Source organism: Cricetulus griseus, assembly GCF_003668045.3.
Source record: "Cricetulus griseus strain 17A/GY chromosome 1 unlocalized genomic scaffold, alternate assembly CriGri-PICRH-1.0 chr1_1, whole genome shotgun sequence".
NCBI classification, from domain to species: Eukaryota; Metazoa; Chordata; class Mammalia; order Rodentia; family Cricetidae; genus Cricetulus; species Cricetulus griseus.
This window is the reverse complement of record NW_023276807.1, coordinates 175665323-175685212: the sequence shown is the minus strand read 5'-3', so window position 1 is coordinate 175685212 and position 19890 is coordinate 175665323. Positions and strand designations below refer to the sequence as shown.

The 19890-nt window shown below is 45.2% G+C and overlaps 1 protein-coding gene across 3 annotated transcripts in view; it reads left to right on the top strand.

Moving 5' to 3' along the window:
- Positions 1–19339, top strand: part of Ube2e2 (ubiquitin conjugating enzyme E2 E2) — a 296679-nt gene extending 277340 nt beyond the window's left edge. For all 3 annotated transcript variants that reach the window (XM_027389395.2, XM_035452237.1, XM_027389396.2), the window contains exon 6: positions 18510–19339. In XM_027389395.2, coding sequence (XP_027245196.1) covers positions 18510–18607 — 98 coding nt within the window. In that variant the 3' untranslated portion in view covers positions 18608–19339. The remainder of the gene's footprint in view (positions 1–18509) is intronic.
- Positions 19340–19890: the final 551 nt, after the last annotated feature.

Sequence of the window (19890 nt, the reverse complement as noted above, 5' to 3'; positions counted from 1 at the left end):
AAGAAGGTTTATGCATGTAAAACAATCCCAGCACTTGGGTGGGAGTGGGGTGAAGGGGGTGACAACAACACAGGTGAACTCTGGGGCCTGGCTGGTCAACAAGTCTAGCAGAAACTGTAGCTCCAGATTGAGTGAAAATCTTTTTCTCAAAAAATTTAGGTGGAAACCAGGCAGCAGTGGGGCATACCTTTAATTGCAGTACTTGGGAGGCAGAAGCAGGCAAATCTCTGTGAGTTGGAGGCCAGACTGTTCTACAGAGCTAGTTCCAGGACAGCCAGAGCTGTTACACAGAGAAACCCTGTCTTTAAAAAAAAAAAAAAAAAAAAAAACATATTTGATGGAAAAGAGGAAGACACCTGATGTGGACCTTGAATTACACACACACATATACCACAGGTACATGTACCCCTCACACATGTACACATTCATGTACACCACACACACCAAAACCTAGAAATTGCAATGAGGTCAATCAAATGAGACATAGGAAAGTTAATGCCTCAATACAAATGCAACAGGATGTTTGCTGTGGGTGTGGGCTGAACATTGTTGACCTTAGTTTTGACAGATTAAAATAACCTGCTAATGACATTAACCCACTAAGTTTTATTCTTACATTTTCCCTGGAGATATAATTATTCATCTTAATTTTAGCATACAATTTCATTGTAAATTGAGAGTGGCTTGTTAGTATAGTCATGAGCCTTTTAAGGATTCCAAGTGCATCTGATTAAGCATTTCGCCTTACTCCAGGGGCAGAGAATCTCAGTACCATTGGGCAGGAAGGCTCTCCCTGCCCCACTCCGTACACACCGGATTATCTGGGGCTCTCCAGTGTCAGAGAGGCTTTACACAGACTTGACCTTAGCCTACACGAGACTTAGACTAAACTACTAATTTTCATTTCCAGTTGTAATCAACTTACTTGCAGTAGAAGTTAAAGGAGGTTATGTGTTTAAGGAATGCCAGCAGCCCTGTCCACCCTGAGCAGTGTCTGTCCTTCCTTCCTTTGTTTCCTCTCATCTTTTTCTTACCACTACTGGACTGAGCCATAAATACCTGTTTGCTCCTCCAATAGGATCTTTCAAGTCTGACTCATGGATTAGTCTTGAATTGGCAGCACAGTGGCTGATAGAGGTGTTTAGTGCTCTTCTTATCTTTGTATACATAATACTTCACTGACTTTTTTTTTTTTTTTTTTTTTTTTGCTATTATCAGGCCAGGTAATTTAAATATGTAAATATGTAGGTTCTTCCTGGACCTAATCTGCAAGAGAAAAGCAATCACTATTTTTGCTGACAGTCTGCTCTCCTTTAGGACTTCCTTACCTCTCCCCCCACCCCCACCTTGTCCCTGTGGAGCTGAAGTTCACCATGTGCTCTGTGGTCATCATATTCTCCCTAATGTCTTCACTATGATGCTTTTAATTTTAACTAGACTGCTACCTTTCAAGACTTCAATAAACTTCCAAGTGATATTAAGGATAAAGCAAGCATCCTGAATAAAAACAGTTCATGTATGAAATACTAGCTAATGGATGTAATTAAAGGGGCATCCACTCTTAGTGTTTGCTGCAGCAGTTACTACAGTACATGTTTTGTGGGGTTGCATTGTTTTTGCTTTTCTAGACCTAAATGAGATGACATAGTAAGTGTGACTAACAAAACTTTACTCTCAAGTCCTCAGACAGAAATGGAGCGAAACTTTAGGCAGAAAAGGTTATTTTAACCTTGCAAAGCAGTGTCTATATGTTTATCATCTTCCCTCAGAGCAGTCACTGCAGTGTTAAGAATAAGCAAGACAAATGGTAACTCATTTACAAGTGAGAAAGTGTAATTGTTCATGCAGATGTATGTACCACATTCTCATTTAGGGATGGTGGGTGTGTTCCCGGCCTCTTCCCGCCCCCATACTGTTCTAGACATATAATTTCTATGCAAATCAAGGCAGCATATTTATAACAGAAACAATGGTGATGAATTATAGGAAAATAGGTGGAGGTATTTTAAGTATTCGTTAAAGCTTTCAGGCAACAGAGTGAATTAAACTTCATGAGTCTGCTATAAAAATAACTATTTTAGAATTTAAACGGATTGTATGATTTAGTTCATGTTACCACATTTAATTTTGACAGCAAACTGAAGCCTCCAAAACATACTCCAAATGAGACTCAGTTTGTGAAGCTATGACTGTGCCCACTATGCAGAGCATTTACAAATCAGGGCTTTAGCCCAGTCTTTACTTTTTTATGCAGAATTAAAAATGGCCTTTGCTGGGCAGTGATGGTGCACACCTTTAATCCCAGCACTCTGAAGGCAGAGACAGGCAGATCTCTGTGAGTTCTAGGCAAGCCTTGTCTACAGAGTGAGTTCCAGGATAGGCTCCAAAACTGCAGAAAAACCCTGTCTTGAAAAACAAAAATAAAATAAAACCCTAAAAGTGACCTTTGTGTCACCAGTACAAATTCTGTAATGGCACCTAAGCTCAGGGGCAGGCAACCTGTTTACCATGTACAGGCCCTGGGTTCACTCCTCAGCTCCCCCCAAAAACAAACTTCATGGTTTGACAGTGTCTTGTAGATTAAGATCCCTGTAGGTGGAATCTGGTGCAGTTTTCCACATGGGGAGCATTGTACTCCACGACTAGTCTGCATGATCACACCCAGGGTCTTCAGCGTCTTTCCTAAATTTAATGGTGTATCCTGCGGAGAGAAGGAAAGCAGGGTAATGTTAATATTAATCTGTACTTTCAAAAACTAGATCTCACAGGAGAATCTGAGGCAAGAGGATCTGAAGGACCAGGCCAGCCTTGGCTGCATAGAGAGACTGACTCAAAACATCAGTTAGTAAGATGGACCAATCAAAACCAGGCTTAGAAGGAGGAGGAAGAGGTGATTGGGACCCTGCCATTTGCTGAGTCCTTTACAGTGATGGTGTAAATGGTAACTCCCAGTGTGAGAGCCGAGGAACACAAAATTCCCTGTCACAACGCAGAGCTAAATTCTCTCTCTCTCTCTCTCTCTCTCTCTCTCTCTCTCTCTCTCTCTCTCTCTCTATCTGTCTCTCTCTCTCTCTCTCTCTCTCTCTCTCTCTCTCTCTCTCTCTCTCTCTCTCTCTCTCTCTCTCTCTCTCTCTCTCTCTCACACACACACACACACACACACACACACACACACAGCATCAGCATAAGTTGTTTTCTTTGCTGCTATGACTAAACACCTAACAGAAACAACCTAAGGAAGGAAAGGTTTATTTTCACTCACATTTAAGGGAAGTCCTGGTGGCAGGAGGGTGAAGCCATTGGTCATATGGCATCCACAGCCTGGCAGCAAGAAGAGATGAGTGCCAATGCTCAGCTTGCACTGCATTCCTGTGGAGCAGATGGCCCTCAGGTGACATCCCATCATGATGAGAATCAAAGAACAAGCATTGTTCTTGGTCCAGTGTTTGGGGCAGGAAGGGCAACAGGTCTGGGGAATGGGCAAAATGAGAGGAGAGGGGATTGTAGCAACACATACAAGACAGGCTCACCACTGTGGAGTCACTCTGCAGTCATCTGAGATGTCAGCTATAATCACCACACTCCTGTGAAGGAGGAGGTGCTGGGAGGGGTCATTTGTCTGTCCTTGTCACGAAATAAGACTGGTGCTTTTGTGATGATTGTTTTTTGTTTTGTTTTAATGAGAGAAGCTTGCAACTGGCTGAGAAGTGTTAGGTTAGAGAGGTCAGCCGGTTGCACAGGCCAGTCCAACAGTATGAAGTATTTATCTAGTTATTCTTTATCAATAAAAACTCAGGAGTCAGATATTAAGGTAAGATCCTGAATGATCAGAGAAGCAGCGGGAGCGACCAGTGTCCACCTCTCTCCTTCCTTTATCCAAAAGGGCTAAGAATCTTTCTAAATCCCTCCCTAATACTTCCTGTGTCTCTCTATATATCCTTAATCCTCCAAAACCTCCATGGCTAATTCTGGTCAGCTAGTAGCTAGCTCTGCCCTCTGATTTAAGGAGAACTTTATTGTCAGTCTCAGGAGTGTCAGAGTGCTATCAAAATATCCACAACAACAGTACATTGGGGGTCCTGAAAGAGACAGGTCAGAAACAACAGAGGGTCAAGAATTCTACCCTAGGGAGGTCACAAGGCCAGCTGACCAAGGAGAATTTGCTTCTGTACCAAAGTGAAGTGCTGGTTAGAAAAACTTCCTCCTGGTTGGCCCTCCCACATGTGGAACAAGATGTTCAGCACTTGAGTTCAGCACTACTGAGAGGAAGTGATGCTGAGCATTGCCTTGACAAGAGTTTCTGTCACCCTTCTCCTGTGTCTTCCTGTCAGTCAGCTCCTTCTGTCAACCTGCAGCAGCCTGAGGAGTCCCTTAATCCTTTAGGGACCTCAGCTCAAGCAAAACTGGAACCTTGACTTTAAGGCAGAAGTGATGTTCACATCCTGGTTCTGTGGGGAGAGTACCTGCTGCTCAGGTATGAGGACCGGGGTGTTCAAACTCCTAGCACCCCAAAAAAGCTACTGTTGGTGTGTATATCTGTAATCACAGTGCTGGAGGGATAGTTCCTAGGGGCTTATTAGCAACCTGCTAACTTGATGAGTGCCAGGTTCAATGAGAGATTCTGTCTCAAAAAAAAAAAATTCTAAGATAGTGAAGCAATTGAGAAGCCTGCAAGCACATGCACAGGAGTGCATATGTGCTCACAGAATGCCCTTATGAAGCAGAGCTGTGTTTTGTTAGAACTAAAGAGGAAGACCTTGAGGAAGAGAACAAAGCACATCCAAGTGCATAAGTGTGGGCTCAAAGAGACAGTCGCAGCGCATTAAAAGAATCTTTAAATTATTATACTTAATTAGTAGGGGGAGGGGTCATACACATGCCACAACACACACAGAGGTCAGAGGACAACTTTCAGGACTCTGTTCTCTCCTTCTCCTGTGTGGGGCTTAGGCACAGAACACAAGCCAACAGGCTTGGCAGTTGGCAATGAATAAGACATATCCATGTGTGGATATGAATATGAGAGGCACCATTGTCCTGGTGTTAGCCTCATGTACCATTTTGATGACTCTCGAATTATGTGACAGGGTGTTGTTATAAAAGACTTTCTCCCTTTTCTCTTTCTTATAAGCTAGTTTTATAGCATCGTATGGTGGCTCTGAGAGTCTGTGGTAGTTTGAATGAAAATGGTCCTCATAGACTCAGAGAGTGACACTATTAGGAGGTGTGGCCTTCTGGGAGTAGGTGTGACCTTGCTCTGAGGTTTCAAATGCTCAATCCAGGCCCAGTGCCTGACTCTCTTTCTGCTGCCTCCTGATCCACTTGTAGAACTCTCAGCTGCATCTTCAGCACCATGTCTGTCTGCATGCTGCCATGCTTTGCACCATGACAATAATGGATTAAACCTCTGAACTCTAAGACAGCTCCAATTAAATGTTTTTTCCTTTAGAAGAGTTGTTTTGGTCATGGTGTCTCTTCACAGCAATAAACCACTAAGACAGAGGTCTTAGATGAGATTATCATCTAATGATAAAATAGGAGCACAGGGGTTGCACAGGGGCTTGGAATATGCCTTAACTGTAAGTAGTATTTACAGTAAGACTCCTAGGAAATTGGAGGTTTAAATGGCTGGGAAAGAAGTAAGCCCCTGAGGAAATATTATTGTGTTAGAATTCTTTTTTTTTTAAGATTTATTTATTTTTGTGTGTATGTGTGTGAACCTGTGGGAATGTGAGTATAGTGTGTGTTCAGGGCCCACAGAGGCCAGGAGAGAACATTGGATGTCCTGGAACTTGAGTTACAGATCTTTGTGAGCCACCATGTGGATGCTGGGAACCAAACCTGGGTCTTCTGCAAGAGCAGCCTGAGTTCCTAACCACTGAGCCATCTCATCAGAGTTGGAATTATGATTCTGAAAGTGGCTTCAGCCAGACTCCTCAGTGAGGGGCTCCTTTTTCTTCTTGTGCCCCATACTTCTGCCTCATTTGGGGCATTAAAAGTCCCTTGTGAAATTAGTGCCCTTCTGCTTTCTCCTTTCTTAGAGTCTGGTGTGTCTAGGAAGACTAGTCTGACCATGTTTACTTGTAGTTGTTGTTCCTAAGGTGGCATCATATGGTGCCTTGGCTAAATGCAGGTCAGCCCGTGCCTGTGATGGATGGGTAGTCCTTCATACACAGGAACTCCTGTATCCCCTGGACCACAGGTTTCCAGCAGCCAAGGTAGAAAGGCCTGGGAAACTGAACCACCAAGGCTCTGAGCCAAGGTATTGTCTATGGGTTCAAGTCCACATTCCTAGACCTGGTGGAGACATGGTGTGAAGGTGCAGGGTGTGACCACTGTGTACACAGCCCCTTGACACCCATCCTCTGGCTCCACATGGCCACCGAAGAAGAATTCGAACAGAAGGTACTGTTATATCAGTGTGTGTCTATCCTGAGTAGATTGCATTTGATCCAATGAGTTTAAAACATATTTTAAGTAAAAGTTGTATGAAACAAACAAGTTTCTTCAGATTGCTGTTTAAAAGAAACAAACAAAAAAAACTAACATCAGGAATAGGCAGAGGGTAGGGACATGATCCAAGTAATCTGTCTCTTACAGAAAATAGTTCAGTGAGAGTGAATTTCCTTTCCATGGCCGTCAGGAACAAGAGTTTGTAGAAAGCATGGGTTTAAAAAGCAAAAAACCTGGGCACATGATGCCTGAAAGCCACAGAGAATGAGCTCAGAGCATTTAGCTCAGTGGCAGAGTTTGTGCCTTGCATACTTGAGGCCCTGGGTTCAATCCTCAAAACCAGAAATAAAATAAAATGTAGCAGCCACAGGTGCTAGCAAATATTAAGGAGCGTGTAGAAAATTAGAAACTTTATACATTAACAGGAATATAAATGACACCTTAGCCTTCAGCATCATGTACTAGTTCCTTGAATAGTTAAACACAGAATTGCGATGGCCAAGAAATTCTACAACCCAAAAGAAATGGAAAAATTGTGTGTGTGTGTGTGTGTGTGTGTGTGTGTGTGTGTGTGTGTGTGTGTGTGTGTTTGTGTGTATCTGTACACAGGATGGTCATCATGGCACATATTCATAATCCCAGCACTAAGGAGGCTAAGGCCTGAGACCTCAAAAAAAAAAAAAAGTGTGTGTGTGTGTGTGTCTGTGTGTGTGTGTGTGTGTGTGTGTGTGTGTGTGTGTGTGTACGTGTAAATGTTCTTTATAGCATTATTTGTAACAGCTCACATATTCATTGGTGAACAGATGAATTAACATGATTATTTCAGGTGGATTTCTGTGACTGTGTCAGATACCTGAAATGAATCAACTTAAAGAGACAAAAGGTTTTATTTGGACTCATAATGCCAAGGTTTCAGTCCATGGTTGCTCATCCCCGGTGTTGGGGCAGTGGAAGCAAAGCACATCATTGTGGGAGCTCATGGCAGAGAAGCCTTGTTCATCTTAAGACAGCTGGGAAGTAAGGTGTCCCAATGTCCCCTTTAAGAGGATATTAATGACCTAACCTAATACTGGGGCCTGCCTTCTAAATGTCCGGTCTCCTCCAAGGGTACCAAAAGCTGAAGATCAGGCCTTCAGTACATGGGACTTTTTGAGGGACATCTCACATCCAAACTGCAACAGAGGTGGATCCATACAGTGGGGAAATAGACGGCAGTAAAAAGAGTGGGTTAGAGATGCACACCAAACATGGGTGAGCCTTGAAGACACGCTCCGGGAAAGCATCTAGATACAGGAATATACATGATATTCCATCTGCCGATATGTCCAGATCAGCAAATCTGTAGACACAAGAGTCCCTAGGGGTTGGAGGAGTTGTCTGGGGACCTGGAGGAAACATCTGGGGGTCTGGAGGCAGCGTCTGGAGGTTGGAGGAATTGGCTGGAAGTTGGAGTAGCCTGGGGAATTCAGGGGGTCTTCTGGGGACTGCATCTGGGGACTGGGGGAGTCACCTGGAGGCAGGGGATTTGGGTCAAAGAGAAGTGACTGCTAACAGGCTTTTCGGGGGAGAGGATGAGAATTGTTAGCACTGTGATAGTGGTTGCACAATAAACTAGAAATCATTGGCATGTGAGCTTTAAGCAGATGAATTGCACAATGTCTGAATTGTGTCTCCTTAATACGGTTTGAATTTTTAAAACATCTCTTCCAATATCTTGGCATTTTGTTTCCTGGACTACTTGCACCTGAAGCTTTGGGCTGTAGCGTTTGGGTCAAGTGATATGTGGGTCTGGGAGGTCTGAAGTGCCATGGGATGAGGGCAGTGTTTGAGGCCCTGTTGGGAAGTATTGCTTAACTATGCCTGGAGCTGCTGCACATGTCAGCACGTGTGTCATCCGTGCTGAGCTAGCTCCACAGGTCAGCTCTCCACAGCACACTCCATAGTTCAGAACACATCGATTGCATGCTCTAACACAGAGACTTGAAGAACTTTCCAAAGTTTTAAATATATATGTATGTGTTATGTTCATCTGTGTATTCAAGTTTGTGTGTGCATACATGTAGAAGCCAGGGGTTGATGTCAAATGTCCCTGTTTCTTTTGAGGCGGCCTGGAAGTCACTGCTTCAGCCACTGTGGCAGGCCGGAAGCTGGGTTCCCTGAGATCACAGCCATGCAGCTTCACTCCCACCTGGCTTTTTATTTGTGTATTGGCGCAGGGGAGCAAATGTGTCTTCATGGTTACAGTTACGTGGCAAACACTTTACCAGCTGAGCTGTCTCCCAGCCCCTAACTATCTTTTGAGGAGTGTTCTCTCACCATGTACTGAGTAGTCTCAAGAGGCATTCCTCCACAGCAGGTTTCCTTCTCCCACACTGCCTACACTGTCTTGCAGATTCTCACTTTTCTGTCCCTGGACAATGTCCAGCAGACCCTCCAATGTTCAAGTCACTTTCAGCTCTCAGAATGTCAACCAGGTCTGTCTTAAGGCCACCCCATACCCAACTGAAATCATTTCCTCCTCCCTCTGTATGTGGCTCTCAGGTGCCATTTTCTTCCCTCCTCAGGGCCTGGCTCCTCGGGGCTGGGAGTTGAGGAGTATGTAGATGGTGTCCCTGAGCCCACCATCTCCCACAGTTATCATCCCCCTTGCATCTTTCACAAACCCTGACATGACCTGCAAGCCTTCTGGTGACAGGGTCAGAGGCCACTTCACATCAAGGAATTTCAAGCTCCCTTCCCAGTTTTCTGATGCTCAGGACCAGATGCTGACTCAAGCTCCTTGACTGCCTCTTCCCCAGTAATGTCATGGTAAATGCTTGGCAGCTGGTGGGGGTGGGGACTGAGGGTGTGACATGCGTGTGTGTATGTAAATCTATTTCGTGCTCTGTTATGAAGAAAGGGAGTCCATAACCTACAAACAAGGACACACTGCAGTGCTCTTCATGCAGGCCCTGTGTGGCCAAACAGTTCTTCCAGAAATCTCAGGCTGGTTTTTTCCTTCACTTTTTGTCTACTTTCATCCTTTGATTATGGCTGACAAATGAATGTAGTTTGCACGTGAATGCTAGATGACATTTTCATTTAAGAACTGAGACAGAGTGAACCACAGGAGGACATGGGAGCCTGACCTGTTAGTGTCAGCCCCTTCCTTGTTCAGACACAGGCCCCTTACCCATGATGCTGTTTTCTGCTCTTGCAGTTTCTGCAGTGGACTGCATTCCAAAACTGTTAAAATTCCAGAAATAAACCCACAGAAACAGCTGACCTGAACATCGGGGAACTCTTGTTCCCCAGACTGATAGCTGGAATACCAGCATGGGACTGATCCAGACTCCAGGAACATGGATTTCTGTGAGGAAACCTCAGAAATCTATGGGACCTCCTGTAGAAGCCCAGTATTTATCCCTAGCATAGGTGTGGACTTTGGGAGTCCATTCCATATAGAGGAATACTCCCTGAGCCAAGACACACGGGGGTGGGCCTAGGCCCTATCCCAAAGGATACAATAGACGCTGATGACCCCCTATGGAAGGCCTCACCATCCAGGGGGAGCAGAAAGGATATCAGATAGATAGGGTTTTAGTTGGGGTGGTGGTAGGGGAGGATGGGTGGGAGAAGGGAACTGGGATTGTCACGTAAATCAATCCTGTTTCTAATTCAAATTTTAAAAAAAGTTGAAAAAAAAGCAAGCTGCATAAGCCACGGTTGCAAAAAAAAGTGCCCTTTTTAAAATCCCTACAAAGTTCAGAATTTCGGGGCATATAGGCTTGAGAGCACACGCCCTCTCCCACAGCAATCCCCCACCAGTCTCTTTATCCTTGGAGTGCCTTCTACCTGCCGGTGGCCTCCTGCTACACAAGCAAGACAGCAGTGACCATGCAGGCTGCATCCAGGAGCAAATCAGCAGGTGGGCCAGCTGCCTGTGCTTCTCACCTCACTCAACCTCAGCCAGGGACCACACTCAACAGTTTCCTTCTTGCCAGTACCCTGTACCAGCATGCCACAGGTGCTGCCCCCTGTGGAAAGTCATCTTCTCACATTTTTATAGAAACAAGAAAATAGGGCAAGCACCTTACTCCCAAAGCTGGAGCTCCCTGTTCCCCCAAGTTTCCTGCCTCTCCCTTGCTTGGTATGATAAGGACTTCTAGAGTCAGCCAAGACAGATCATCTTCCTCCTAGTAGTTCCATATAGAAACATTACTGTCTGTAGAACATAGGATACTCAATGCCTCTTTAGCATCCTTAACCCTTAACTAATAACAGCACATCGTGCTAGGTGTATGCAGTTTTATTTCATATTCTCAACTTTAAATCTAGTTGGAACATGTCTCCCATTTAATTAAAATCTATCTCCCTGATGTGGCGGCTCTCAAGTACCCACGAGAGCTCTGTGGTAAAGGTTTGGTTCCTGGCCCAAGGGCCTGCAGGGAGCTGGTAGAACAGTTAGGACGTGGGAGAATTAGGTCATCAGGGCATGTCTTGAGGGGTATGTGTGGGAGCCTAGCCCCTTCCTCTCTCCTTTACTCACCAGAGGCTGTGAATTCCTTGAGCAGTTCCTCCACCCTTCACCTCTTTCTTCTGCCATGATAAACTGAGCCAACACAGGCCCAACGCAACACCACCACCAAGTGACTATAGGCTGGAGCCTCTGAAACCAGGAGCTATCTCTTCCTTGAAGCTTGTTTTTCTCGGGTGTTTTGTTACCTAGACTGAAAGCTAACGAACTCCTTAAATGGCTCTTTAGGCACACAGGCACACTTAAAACTCATCTTTCAAGACAATATTTCTGCCTTTACTAGGCCCGTAATTAGTATTGTAGTTTGCCCCAACATACAGATCTCATCTCTGTCTGATAACAGCCTGATCCTTAACTAGTTCAGCTAGCAGGACAGAGGAATGCCCGTATTCCAGAGCCTTGCAGTGTTCTACAGATAGACAGGAGTCTTGTGGCCCTGAGGTAAAAGAATTTGAATTATTCTGTATCTGATCTCATCAGAGACTCACTCAGCCAGTATGAAAACCTACAACAGTGAGTATCTAACAGGAGCCACAACAATCTCAGGTTGAGGTAGAGTCCAATGATGCAAAGTACTTGTCTAGTGTGTGCAAGCCCGGGATTGGGGCTAGAAAAGAGATTGCTTAGGAAAGGGGCTGGGGAGATGGCTCAGCAGGTAAAGGCTCTTGCTGCCAAGCCTTAATGATACAAGTTCAGTCTCCAGTACCCACATGATGAAAGGAGAGAACCAACCCCTGCAAGCTGTTCTCTGACCTCCAAATATATGCACACACACATGCACACACATACATGCACATGCACAGACAGAGATAAAAATAAATAAATAAACAAACAAGTGTGAATCCAGATATGCACAGCAGTTTTGTGTCTGAGTGGAGATGGCCCGTATAATCATGACATCATGCCAGAAGATTTTAAGAATGATTTACTGCTTACAAACTGTAACCTATACATCTCGGGAGACCTTAAAACTGGGTTAAGGAGCAAGAGATACCCAGGGAACATCTCCTTCTCCCACATAACAGTAAGCAGTGTTGTCCTCAGACGTGCATCAGGGTTTACTGTGGTTGAACACTGAGCAGTCTGCAGTTAGAATCAATGAACAGCCTAAGGCAAAGTTAAATGTTCCCATCATAATATGAACTTCTGTGATACAAGAAGAAGTAGGAAACTTGGGGGTTTAAGACTTCAGTAAACACTGCAATTATTATTGAAGTGTGTGTGTGTGTGTGTGTGTGTGTGTGTGTGTGTGTGTGTGTGTATGTAGTGGTTAATATTTCTTAGCACTGCCAGCTGCTGCATGGCCCCTCTGCATACTTAACTAGAAACGGTTTCCAGCTGAAGAGGAATACATATGTTGGGCCCATGTGTACCAATACAGGTTCCTATGGTGGAGATGGCCGTCCAGTCAACGAGCTTTTCTTCTGTTCCAATAGTGACAGGAAGGTGAGGGCTTCAGTGTTCTCACAGTTAGCCGTCGGTGACAGTGAAGTGTCAGTGAAGCTGTTCCACACAGTGAAGCCCCAGCTTTTGCCCTAACAGTTGTGCATCCTTTTTCACATCTCCCAGTCATTGGAGGTGTGACTTCCAACCAGCTGCCCTTGGTCATTAGCAAGCCCTTTCTGTGACTGTTAGAACCCACAGCAGACATTAACAAGACCTATGTTAGTCACAAGTCTTTTAGAACACAGGCCAGCTACTCTTCCTGTTCCATGATCACTCACTTAAATTCGAGTGTAAGCAGTTCCCAACTGGGGTATAGCTTGGCAATAGACTGTTTGCCAGGAATGAACAAGGCGTTGGCTCCAATCTCCAACGCCAGGTATGACAAGAGCTAAAGAAGATAGTTGCAAGCATTCCCATTGTGTGTTCTGTCTTATCTTTGGCTACAAAACAGTTTTCAGCCCCCGTCCCACTTAGGATACTTACCACAATTAAAAAGCAGTGTGTGTTTATTAGATATGATAGTGACCAGTGTGATCCTGGCACTCCGTACACTTAGGAAAGTCAAAACTGGAGGAGATAATTTGCTTTTGAGTCTTCCAAAGGCTGAAGCAGACACTGACTGAGACCAAAGCTGAACATCAGTCCTTTTAGAATATAGTGTATAACTTGTGAAAGGACATAGGACACAGCAGACGGCTTATAGAAGATGAAATGCAAATGGTGAACAAATGCCAGAAGAGTTAGATCTTGGTCAGCATCAACTCAAACACAAAGATATCAAGGACAGGTATTTTTTTCTGTTATAATGGGAAAAATTAGTAATTAGTAATAATTGGTGAGAGTGTTCAGAAAGAGTACATTTTCTTCCTGGCATCAAAAGGCAGTTGGACAATATTTGCCCAAAACTTAGAATGTTCGCCCTCTGGTCCCACAGTTTGTCATGGATGTGTTTACCTTCCAGGGATCTTCATATCTAGTCCATACTAGAATAGCATCTCTGTTATATTTGTGTGTTGTTTGGTTTGGTTCAGTTTGGAGTTTCATTTTTTGAGATGCTTTTGCTTCTGTGACCCAGGGTGGCCTCAAATTCATGCTCCTTCTGCTTCAGCGGCCTATGTTCTGGGACCACAGACATGTGCCACCATGCCTGGTTTGTAGTATTAGCTCCTGTGGCAAACAGAATCAAATGTGACCCCTGGAGAATGGAAAAAGCAATGTTAACAATGGGGAGGAGTGTGCCTGTGGTTATTAAAGATAACAAACTTGATCTGGGGGTGCCATCTGAGAAGCACAGCTCCAGCACACCACTGCAAAGAAAAAAGAGAAGCTGCAGAGCACCTGTCGTGGGAGCCCCATAGCATGGGGCTAAACACCAATCTACTGAGACAGGAGGGGTGTAACATATTTTACTTCATATTTCTTCCTCTTTGAATTTATTATGGTACACATCTATTACTAGTTAATTTTATGAAAGCTTTAAACAAACTAGAACCAGGCTAGACTGAACCACGGGAAGGAAAATTCTGTGTAAGAAACATATTTGAACTCTTTTCTGTCAATCCATCCACACAAAGCCTACAGAGACTCATTGGGAACTGAAAAATATAACAAAATGTTGACTGCATAGGTGAGGACAAGTGCAAAAGCAACAGGTATAGCAATATAGTGGCTGGATTGAAGCCACAGTGAAGAAATAATAAAAGAATTGGGTTCAGAAGAACTGCAACATCACTGTGTCTGACTTGTGGGAAGTCTGCATAGATACTTCCTTTTCTGTGGCGGTCACAGGACAATCTTAGGTATGTCCCTCGATTTCCACCTTGTTTGAGACAAAGTCTCACATTGCCCTCCACTGCACATGCCAGGCTAGCTCTCCACTGTGTGTCTCAGGCTAGCTCTCCACTGCACATGCCAGGCTAGCTCTCCACTGTGTGTCTCAGGCTAGCTCTCCACTGCACATGCCAGGCTAGCTCTCCACTGTGTGTCCCAGGCTAGCTCTCCACTGCACATGCCAGGCTAGCTCTCCACTGTGTGTCCCAGGCTAGCTCTCCACTGTGTATACCAGGCTAGCTCTCCACTGCACATGCCAGGCTAGCTCTCCACTGTGTATACCAAGCTAGCTCTCTACTGTACATGCCAGACTAGCTCTCCACTGTGTATACCAGGCTAGCTCTCCACTGTGTATGCCAGGCTAGCTCTCCACTGCATATGCCAGGCTAGCTCTCCACTGTGTATACCAGGCTAGCTCTCCACTGTGTATGCCAGGCTAGCTCTCCACTGCACATGCCAGGATGACTGGCCTGTGAGCCTCTGGTGATTCTCCTGTTTCCTCCTTGAATCTTGCCGTTAGACTTCTGGGATTGCAGAGGCACCAGACATTATATTCAGCATTAATGTGGGTTTCAGGACCTGAATTCATGTCTTCATCCATGTGTGGCAGTGTTTGCCCACTGTTTAGTACTGTTTCTCCAGTGCTCAGTACACAGTATGGTATAGGAAATAGCAGCTGGATGCCTGTGTGCTGTCTGGGCAGTGGGAATATAGATAATTGACAGGCCACTGAAAGGAAGTATCTACTGTGCAGCATTACAGCTGTGGGCAGCCAAGTCAGAGATAGACAGGTGAAACTTATAGAAAGCCCCTAAGATGCTCCCAAAGAGGTTGTGCTTTAGCTAAATGTCAAAAGATGCTTCAGGGCAGATGCAGTGAGAACCAACCTCAGTAGAAGTAGCAGGCTGTGGAGGATTGGGGGTTCTTACACTGGAAGTAATAGGAAAACATGAGTGGAAGACACAAAAGAAAGAAAAGAAAAGGCAGTCTACATCACAGTAGATCTTGGAAGGTATACCAACTTTGGATTATAACTGGAAAAACATATTTATATTATTTTATTCATTTCGTGGAAAGGGGTGCTCTGTGGAGGTCAGAGGACAACTTTGTGGAATCCTGTTGCCATGTGGAACCTGGGTTCCAACTCAAGTTGTAGGGCTGGATGGCAGTCACCTTTCCCCACTGAGCCATCTTGGCAGTCCCAGATTTATATTTTGTAGAGATGTGTGCCAGCAGTATCTGCCTATCTTCTTCACTCGGAGTATCTGATAGTTTTAGTTGCTTTCTGACGGTTACCTCATTTTATGCTTAACTGTGGAGTGGGTACTGCTGCTGACATCATCTTGCAGCCGAGGACATGTAGGCGTAGAGAAGCAGAGTGATCTGCCCATGGCGATCTGGGAAGCAGTAGAACTCAGCTAGAATCCCCAGCAGTCTGAATCCAAACTCTACCCCCTCTGTGTGGACCTCCATGAGAAAGGAAACAATTCCCATCAATTTCTCCTTTGAACTGCCAGGCTGAAGGGAAAGTTCTTTGGCCCTGCAGAGGACTTGAACAGTAATCACCCTGCACTGTTTCCTACGCCCTCCCCCTTTGTCCACTTCCTTTTGTGTACTCAGTTGCTGCTTTCGTCCCCGTCATCCAGCCCCATCTCCCTCTGCCCTTTGGGTGGCACCACCAATCCTATGGGCCTCAGAAAAGAGGTTAGACGGTGAGGTGAGTTGTAGGAATGCTTTTCTCCAGTAGAATCAAGGGTATGCATGACATAACATCTCAAAACACTGGGGGAGGAGGCAATATTCAGAGCCATTGCCTGCACTGGATCATAAATACCAGAGAACTGTGCTCCAGTTAATGGCAGGAGGCATGGAGCCCATTCGTGCCGAATAAGGATCCATTGATGCTACTGTGAGTCCTGGGCTTCTGCCTCAGGAACCTTTAGAACTTGCTCCACTGGTCCCTCCAGGCTCAGGATGTGGCTCTGTGGCAGCACTGACCTCAAATGAGTTCCAGTCCAGCAACAAAACACAACCCTAAACATCTATTGAGCTCTCTTTGTATTAATATGAACATGCTCAAAACAAACAATTCATTTTCTAAGGCAAACAAAAAGTAGTAGTTAGATTTCAGTTAATCCACCGATGAGATTTGTATAGAGAAAGAAAACTGATAGCTAAAATCCCAGAGATTAATAATGGCTTGGGAAAATTGTAACTATCTTTTAAAAATATAGTAATGAGAAATAATCCCTTTTTCAGAGTGGATTGTTCCAGTAATAGAGTAAGATGCATTACATCTGGATACTTATTTCAGCTCTAGAAGGAGAGGCTCCTTGAACTACTCAGGCCTGTGAGAATATTCATAGTTAAGGACCAGAAAGAACAGCATCCTGGCTCCGCTTCAGCCACTTTGACACTGCAGACCTTTAACTCAGTTATCCTGGTCCTTTCACTCTTCAAACCTTTTTAACATCAAGGGCTACTTTGTTGGAGCTGAAGAGATGGCTCAGCGGTTAAGAGCACTGGCTGCTCCTCCAGAGGAACTGAGTTCAGTTCCTGGCACTCTCATAGTGGCTCACAACTGTCTATAAATCATTCAGCTAGAGCATTTGTTGGATGGACCAAGTATGTCACTAATACAGGTTCTGTAGAATGAAACACATGTCCTGAGCCCTGTGTCCTGGGACCCTCAGCTTTGCAGTCTAAACTGCAGAATCCTGGAACAAGCCATTTAATCCAAGGCAGAGAAATGTGACACTGGCTGCACTTTGGCCCCTACCTTTGGTGCCTACCAGCTTAAAGACCACATTTTTAAGAAGTACCATGGTTGAAAAGTTTCTGCACCCCGATAAGCCTCTACGCAGATGAAGCAATCCAAATCAAACCAAATCAAACTGAATTATTTTTTTAAAAAAACAGGTTTAATGGATACAACACTCTCAGATGATTTTCCCATCCCACCCCACCCCAGAAGACAGAAATGAGAGACAGGAAAACCATGAATCTTGAGCATCTCTGGGGATGGGACCCTGTTTGGTGGGCTTTCTGGGATGGGCCAGAGTTTGGGGAGAGAGAGATTTGGGAGGGATATTGAGGTGGGGCTTCCATCAGAACATCCCACTCTGGGATGTTCTGGTATATGGATGCCAGGGGCTAGGGTGGAGCTTCCCTCAGAACAGTGGCCAGTCTGCACAAGGTGGTGTCTTGCTCCACATTGCTGCTCTGTATCGTGACTCCTGGCTAGGCTGGGTTGAAGTTTCAGTGATGTAAGAGCAAGAAGGAGGGTCACAGAAGAGCAGAGCAAACCCCGAGACTTCTGTGACCCAGTAAATGTTGGGACCAATCTCTCCCTAGGGTAATTATGGGAAGATTTACTCAGGCAGGGTCTCAGTGGTGTGGCTTCTGACCTTAGGGGTGAGACCTGGTCCTCCTGTGGCATCTGCCCTGCTAGCTTACACGGTGTTGACCACACTGGCCACCTGTGGTTTGTAGTTAACAATAGCTCTTGCTGCCGTTCCCCTTTTAGTCCCTTTTCAGGTAACTGCTAGGCTAAACCCACATTTTCAACACCAAATATAAGGAAAATAAAATTCAAGGGAAAGAAAGAAATTAGAGAATTGAATGAACTGGGTGGAAGATAGGCTCTCTAGAAAAGCTTTTGATGTTTTTAGATTTGACCTTCCCCCCCCCCAATAAATACTGAGGCTCCTGTCCCTGTGCCCACTGGCTCCAGGCCCTCCTCTTTCTCCTTCCTCCTGTCAGCCCTGTGAGATCGCTGCAGTGAGTTTGTTAAGTGGTGGCCAGTGTTTGTAGGATAATGAGCCATGTGAAATTTGATTGCAGGAGAAAGGAGGCATTCTTCCTCCTGTTTTGTTTGAGGTAAGCACTGACGCTTACCTACATGTTCCACTTAACTGTGACCACACTTTGGGGTCTCAGAGCCACGGTGTAGGTGGTAAGCCCACATCAAGGCAGCCAAGCTGTCTGAGTCTCCTCCCAGGAAATCTTCCCCTGGTCTCTGCACCCCTCCCACAGCCCACCTGTGCTTTCCCAGGGCCCAAGACCAGGGGAGCAGCCAGGGAAGGGTGTGGTGAGGGCAGGAAGAGAAAATGAAACCTGTCAAGAACTGGGGCAGGAGGTATCGGTAATGGTGACTCTGCCCTGTGGAGAAGCTCCAGTGTGGATTTTAAAGGGAGGAGTGCCCTGATGTCACCTAGAAAGACACGCTGCTGCTTACTGACTCCTGGCTCTGCTTCTTTTACAGCCGACCCTCTGGTGGGCAGTATTGCCACACAGTACATGACCAACAGAGCGGAGCACGACCGGATGGCCAGACAGTGGACCAAGCGGTACGCCACCTAGGGGCCTACGTGTGCCAGCTGTGTGCAAGCACATTCACCAAGTGCATCAATAGCCCACCTGCCCCTCCAGACCTCCGTTCTGTTTCCTGTTTTTATTAAATTTTGAACTGTTTTGTGATGGTATGTCATTTGTCCCTCCTCCTTCCTACCCTCACCCTCCTCCCCTTCGCTCTGCTCCTCTTTTCTCCCTTTTATTCCCTTTTCAATTTCTGTTAACTTGAAAGATTCGGGATTCCCCCACCACTGCAGTGTGGATGGGAGCTTCTGTTTTAAGTGCAAACCATGTCAGATCTGTGCTAGTAAGAGCTTTCATACAAAGCTTTGTATTACTGTGTGGTTTTGGGTTTTTTTGTTGTTGTTGTTTTGTTTTATCTTTTTTTTTCTCCTTTATGTGCTCTTCAGAAAAACACATTCAGAATTATATCTCGTTTCTACTTAAATGTAGTGCTTAGGGTTAATTTTTTGTACTGAAGTCTTTATTGGTGGGTGCATGCTACTGGGAACAAGGTTTTGTACAAAAGGTCCAATCAGAATCACTGTGCATTACTGAGACCCTGTTTATCACGAGCCTTCTGTACCCCACGCAGAAGACTGTTAGATTGAACAAAATAATATGTATTTTGATTTACTTAAGTGCTTGTAAATTTCTTAGGGACCTGCCACTTTTGACTGTGGATCAGTTGATGTACACTTGTATTATTAATGCCTCAATAAATCACTGTGGCGGATCAATGCCCTTCTGCACCGGCCTTTGCTTTGTGTGCTACTGACCTACGCAGCCGCACATGCACTGAGGCCTGCCTCTTCTCAATCCATTAGTTTTCTGTCTACTTCTTTACCTCAGACCGCTAAGGTTCTTTGTGGCGGAGCTGCTTATTAGCATGTGGGATCTCTCCAGCTGCCTGGTGATTTCATGGTCATTTTACACATCGGCACTCCATCCTTTCTGTTACAACCATCTCCATTCAGCAGTGACAATGTGACTCTAATAATAGCCTGCTTGTGAACGTGCAGTCTAAGCTGATGGCTGTGCCCAGTAACTTTCACGTTCATCGTTTTCTTTTTCCTAGCATAGTTCATGCTTGCTGTGTGGCCTTCTTTTGTTCTGCCTTTTCCCCCATAATTTTGGTGGCAGCAAACCGTTCTGTGTGAGTCATGGTCACACAGAATAGCCTGCACAGTGGCTCAACCTTTAGGTAGTGTCAGTGTGCTGCCAGAGATGGAGGGAGCAGTGATCCATGCTGCCTTAATACTGCTTTGCAAGCAATGTCCAGGCTCTTCTAC